General features: G+C 54.2%; 1 protein-coding gene across 1 annotated transcript in view; it reads left to right on the top strand.

Annotated features, from left to right (window-relative positions):
- Positions 1-5,747, top strand: part of OTOF (otoferlin) — a 120,026-nt gene that overhangs the window by 2,713 nt on the left and 111,566 nt on the right. The window contains exon 2 of the mRNA XM_009332354.1: positions 656-714. Coding sequence (XP_009330629.1) covers positions 656-714 — 59 coding nt within the window. The remainder of the gene's footprint in view (positions 1-655; positions 715-5,747) is intronic.

The raw sequence follows: 5,747 nt of genomic DNA, 5'->3' as shown, positions 1-5,747 counted from the left end.
GATGCTGCCATCCCTCTGTGTTGTGGGCACGCGTGGCTGCATCCGTGCGGTTGGACTCAAGCGTGCAGATCCTCTGCTCCGTGCAGGAGCTGGGGTGGTTTTCTTGGGGCAGCTGGTCCTAGATCTCGTCCCTGGGCTTTGAGCGCACTGCTGGGGTGTGCAGTCCTGCATCCCAATACCCCGAAGCTTGAGGAGCCCCTGTTCAACCAATGTAAAAGCCACTGCAGAAACTGCCGCGATCGCTGTCCCCATGCTCTGTTTCCTCTGCTCTGCAATAGATGGGACAAGACTCGAACACACCGACTAAGCGCACTCCAGAAAAACCTTCTTAATTAGCTCTTAGAGCAGGTTAATGTGGTGTTTAGTGCCGGTGCGGGGGAGCTGAAGCTGGATTCACCTTCTTGCGTGGGCTGTCCCCCCCCCTGCACTCCCTTTGCACACATGCACACGTGCCTGCAGTGCTCTCACACCTTCGCGGACGCACTTCCCCATCCCAGGCAGTGCCGGCGGGCTGTGCTCCATCCAGGCCACCCCTGCGGACCCTGACCCCGGGGTCTCGCTGCCGCCGGTGCTGTGCAGCCCCCGACCCGTGTCTCCCACCCTGGCTGCCCCTCGCCTCGCTGCAACCAACCTGTTTTTCCTCTCCCCTCTCCAGGGCTCTCCTTCTACACCCGAGTGCTTGAAAACTGCGAGGACGAGGCCAGGTTTGATGAGGTAAGAGAAGACGCGTTTTCCTCCTGGTCTGTCTCACCCACCTGCTTTGCTTTGCCGTGACTCCCTGTCCAGATGAATATCCCCGTTCCCCAATTTAAGTGTGCTGGCATCTTTGTCGTCTGCTCCAGGGTTTCTCCTGACAGGTACCAAATGGGTCTCTTGGCTGTGGTCTGGCTGGGGATGAGGACACGGGGTGCCCCGTGACGTGGGAAGAGCCCTACAGCATTTCCCCGTGGGGTGATTAATTAAAAAAAAAAAAAATTTAAAAATCCATATTGTTTGCACTGAAGTTCCAGGAAAAATTGTTCGTCTCCACTGGGCAAATCCCGCTGGGCTCTTGGCTCTCCTTTTCCTTGCCTCAGGGGGAAAAACTCCTCCTTGTTTCAAATCCCTGGTGCCTCAGTTGTTGATGCTCAGCCAGCCCCCCTCACCCCGTCTGCATCCCTCGACTCACGCCGGGTAACAAGCCAATTGATCTGCTTTGGGTGCCGACTGGAGGATGTATCGGCCTTCAGCACTTGGCTTTGGGCTTGAAAAGGGAGAGAGAAGGAACTGAAACCCAGGTTCCGTGTGGTTTTAAAATACAGCCTTTTCTTAAGCAGTTACCAAGAAAATGTTCTGAGATGATTGAAACAAGGTCACCCACACAAGCAGGAAATAGAGGTGCTGCTAAGAAGTCACATTCAAAATGGAAATATGCTTTCAAAAGAGAATGGATGTTTCCTCTGATTGCTTTGTGTTTCTCATAGAAGATAACCTGTTCCCACGGGCTGGAGAATACAAGAGGCTATGAGGAATATTAAGATCTTTAAATTGTTTATCGCTTTCTAAAGCTTTTTCACCTTTAGGAAATAAGGTTTCATCCTGGTTCCAGGCATGGGATGTTTTTGTGGGGTGATAAATCCCGTGGTGTTCCCAGCTTACGCAGCCAGAAGCACACCCGGCTCCTCTCTGCCCCTCTGTGTCCCTGGCACGGGTTAGTCCTTGCTCCAGGTTTTAGGGGAAGAGCTTAATCTCAGGCTCCCCTAAACTGCCAGGGAGGCTTAAGGGGCAGGGGCAGCCCACGGCTCGGGCAGGGCGGGATCTGCCACCAGTACCCGCAGTGTTGCACGGGGTCGGTGAGGCACAGAGAGAAGGCGGCTGGAGATGTGGCTCCAACCACGCTCCAACAAAGCCGAGGCAGCCGGGGGGAAGCTGCTGGTGTTAACGGGATGCAGATTTCTATAGATCTGCACACAGCAATTTGTTAGTGTAATAACTGATTTGAATAACAACCACGGAGGTGTGCACTGGTGGAGCTGCCTGTGTCTCAAAACTCTTTGTGATTTGAAGGAGGAGATCCTTCCCTGCCGGGGCTGGAGGGCTGGAGGCTCCACTCGCTGTCTCAGGCTTGGTGGGGTGCCAGGTACCGGCTGCTCCGAGTGCTTGGTGCTGCGCAGTGATCTTGGAGCATCCCAGCCACGCTCTGAGCATCCCAGCCACGCTCTGAGCATCCCAGCCACGCTCTGAGCCCCCTGCGGTCCCAGGCAGCGTGCAGGAAAGGACGGGAACTGGTGCATGTCAGGAGGACGAGGGCTGTAGAGCTTAAAAGACAGCAGGTATAAGAAAGCCTTGAGCCACAGGTGTATATTAGTGTGCATCGCATTTTCTCCTAGTGCCTCTTACTGCATCTGTGGGGATGAGCCTCAGGCTGTCCCCATCTCTCTGTTTAGATCATGTTTATTACAGTTCCTGCTGTGAGAGCCTCATGTAAACCTGGTTAAAATCAGCCTGGCAGTATCTCCACAGTGAATTGCAGCAGAGTGAGGCAAGTTGATTCGGAGCAGCCTTGCATGCCCGGACCAAGCTTTGGGCTCTTCTCGCCTCCTTACGCTGGGTGGTAGGCGATGCGTCGGCAGCAGCTAGGCTGTACCCAGCTCCCTGCTCACCCACACTGGAAATACTCTGATTTTTCTCAGCAACAGCTTGGCTCCAGCCGGAGGAAACTCCAGCACGAATCAGAAGTTACTTTGCACTGGGGACCAAGGTCAGCATGGAGCCCTGGCAGAGTCAACGTCTGTGCAAATGCTGGTTGCTCCCGGGCTTGGGACCTGCCAAACATGAGTAATCCCGGTGGTTTTTAAGTTAAGCACATTCCTAAGTCTTTCCTGTGCCAGCAGGAGAGTGCTTATGCCCTGAACGACTGCCCCATCAGTCAGGCTTTTATCCTTGGGGTCATGCAAGGTCTCCGCAGCATCTAACCCCTGAGCCGAGATGTGCGTAGCCACTCCAGGAGGCATTCAGTTGCCTAAACGTGTGCTAATGCCAGGTCAGACACAGCTCCTGCTGTAGCACCCGTGACCCGATACTATCCCAGCTGGCCCAAAACATAATAGTTTGATGAGTTCTGATGGCACGATGCAGAAAACATGTAGGCAAGCCTACCTTTCTGGGCTCACCTTTCCAGCTCTGCTGGGGGCTTGCTGGGAATTCAGCCACATCTTGCAAGATTAGCCCGAGTGGGCCAGGCCTCCTGCACGGCTGGAAATGGGGAGGCTGCTGCTTGCCCTTCTCTGTAAATTGCTGAGAGCTCTGTAAGAGCGGTAGTACTGGTGGGGTAGCCCTGCCACACACTGGGGGGCTGAATGCAGGTCCCTGCTTGTGCACAGCTAGAGATAGCTGCCTTTAGGAGGAACAGGCTGGGCGCACGCGTAGATGCATCCTCCTTATCAGGTAGGGCAGAGCACAAGCCACAGCAAAAGACGGCAGAGGTGCAGTCCTGCTTCCTCTCTCATTATCTCATGCTGCTGAAGGACCCCCTGATGCTTCAGGTCACGGACGAGAAACCTGCCATGAGCTAGGGAACGTGTCTTGGGCTGCCTGGAGCGATAGCTGATGAGGCTATCCAGGAAAGCAGGTATTTCCCTTTGAGCGTACACACAAGGCAAGTCATCGTGCCATTGATGACAAGCCCAGCTGATGAATTTTATTGAATAAAACTTTATTATTGCATCACTGCAGCACTCAACTATTCCCCAGCTATTCCCCCGCAAGGGGCTATCCCATGGGGAGCTTTTGCAGGGGGGTGACGGGTGCACGTGGTCTGCAATGCTCGTGGTGCGCAAAATGGAGCTGTCTTCTAGAGGAGCCCTGATGGCTGGAGCAGTGTCAAGGGGTCTGCCTGGGGGCACTGCGAGTTTGGGACGGTTGAGGATGAGCAGGAGGGTCTGCCCGCCCTCCAGTAGTCCCTCTGCAGAAGTGGTTTTATTCCCTCTTCAGCTTCCTAGTTCTCCTTGAATTTTGCAATGAATTTAATACCGGTGGGGTGAGAGGCGGGGTGTTGTTTCACGTTACTCTCCAGTTACCTGTGCGCCCTCCCAGTGCTCAGGTGGCTCCTTGCACTGATCATTTATGATCCGGAAGCTTCAGAAATGACCCCGTTTCCTCCTGCTTTCCCCTCAAAATGGGGTAAAAAGGTGACCTTGTGTCTGGGGGGTGATTTGGATGGGGGGATGTCTCACCCACCATGGGGGGAAGGCTTTTGAAGCTGAGCTGGCCAATCTCTCACCTCTGTGAGGGGAGGCGAAATGGGGTGAGGATGAAGAGGATGCTCCCTGCCTCATCTCAGAGCTGGGGACAAGCAGAAAATTCACATTAGGTTCATGTAAAGCCAAAGGGTTTTTTTGACAGCGCTAACGAGGACATCAGCTTTCCCTGCCACCGCTTAACATTCATGAGGACCCGCTACCAGGCTGAATTTGGGCTGCCCCAGTCGTTTCCATTTGTTTGGTTTCATTCTATTTCTTTTGCAATTATTTTTATTCATTGCTTAATGAATTATGCAAAGCCTGTGCTTCTCCAGAGCCTGGGCAAGATGAGCTGCTGGCTATTCCAGAGGGTATGTACGGCACTACGGCTGTATTTTACATTCTTGGGAACGGCTGCATCGTGTCCTGCCTGCACCCCAAAGGGTTTCTTCTTGGAGGGGCTTGTCCTGCAGCTCTCCTGCAGGCACCCACAGGAGGGAAGGGAAGGGGACTCCAGTGGTGGTGGTGGGCATGGAGAGCTGTGGATGGGTCCTGTGTGCTCTTGCCTGCATTCAGTCTCTCCTAAAGGGACCAGGACAGGCTTAGGTGCTGCTGCCAAGAAAGCCGAGACCCAGAGCTGCAGCCTTGGCCCGAACATCTGGAAATGCCCCTGATTAATCAGGCTTGGAGATGACAGGCAGGATGAGCATCCAGCCAAGAATCCCAGGTGCTGTGGAAAAAGGGGAGACATGGCTTAAAAAGAGGTGACATGGCTTAAAAAGGGGTGACATGGCTTAAAAAGGGGTGACACGGCTTGCAAAGATGCTCTTTCCCAGCTCCCTTAAAGCCGTCTCGCTGGAAATGTCTGGCTTCTGCATTCTGCCAAGGCATTTTTTTTCCCCTCTGTTAATAAAAACAGCAGATATCACTTGCTTAGCTTTGCACAGGGCTTTTAAAAAGGCTTTTAACAATAAAACCGGTAAGGAGAATAAACAGGCAGCCAGCCAGGGAAGGAGGAAGGGTAATGAAAGCAGGGAAGCCTTTGGGAGCAGCGCCAGCCCCGAGCAGCGCTGCGGTGGTGGATGTGCTCCCGGGCCGGTGCCGCTGGCGTTTCCTAATGGGGAGGGAGCAGGGAGAGTGTCCCACAGGTGTTCAGGATGGTGCTGAGTCCCATGCTGAGAGCTGCTTGCTATCAGCTCGGCTGCCGACGGGGGTGCGGGCATTGTGAGACGCTCCTCTGGCTGTGCGCCCTCTCCCTTCCTCCCTCTTCCACATCTGGCACACAGCTGGACCAGCCCTGATGGGGAGTGCTGGCATAACTGTCCCCCAGAGGCGGTTTTCTCCTGACGTGTCCTGGGTAGCAGGGGCTCCTCCAGCCACCCCGCTGTAACACACACCCCCCCATCACAACAGCGTCTGGTAGCTCAGGATCTTACTCTTCGCTTTCTGTGGTTCCCTTGAGCCTTAAATGCCGTCTGGTCGCCAGTTCTCACCTCTGTATTTGGTGCATCACCCTTGTCTTTTCTC

The sequence above is a fragment of the Pygoscelis adeliae genome, unplaced genomic scaffold (assembly GCF_000699105.1).
Source record: "Pygoscelis adeliae isolate BGI_AS28 unplaced genomic scaffold, ASM69910v1 Scaffold89, whole genome shotgun sequence".
Taxonomy (NCBI): domain Eukaryota; kingdom Metazoa; phylum Chordata; class Aves; order Sphenisciformes; family Spheniscidae; genus Pygoscelis; species Pygoscelis adeliae.
The sequence above is the reverse complement of the archived record's forward strand: the minus strand, read 5'-3'. Positions and strand labels throughout refer to the sequence as shown.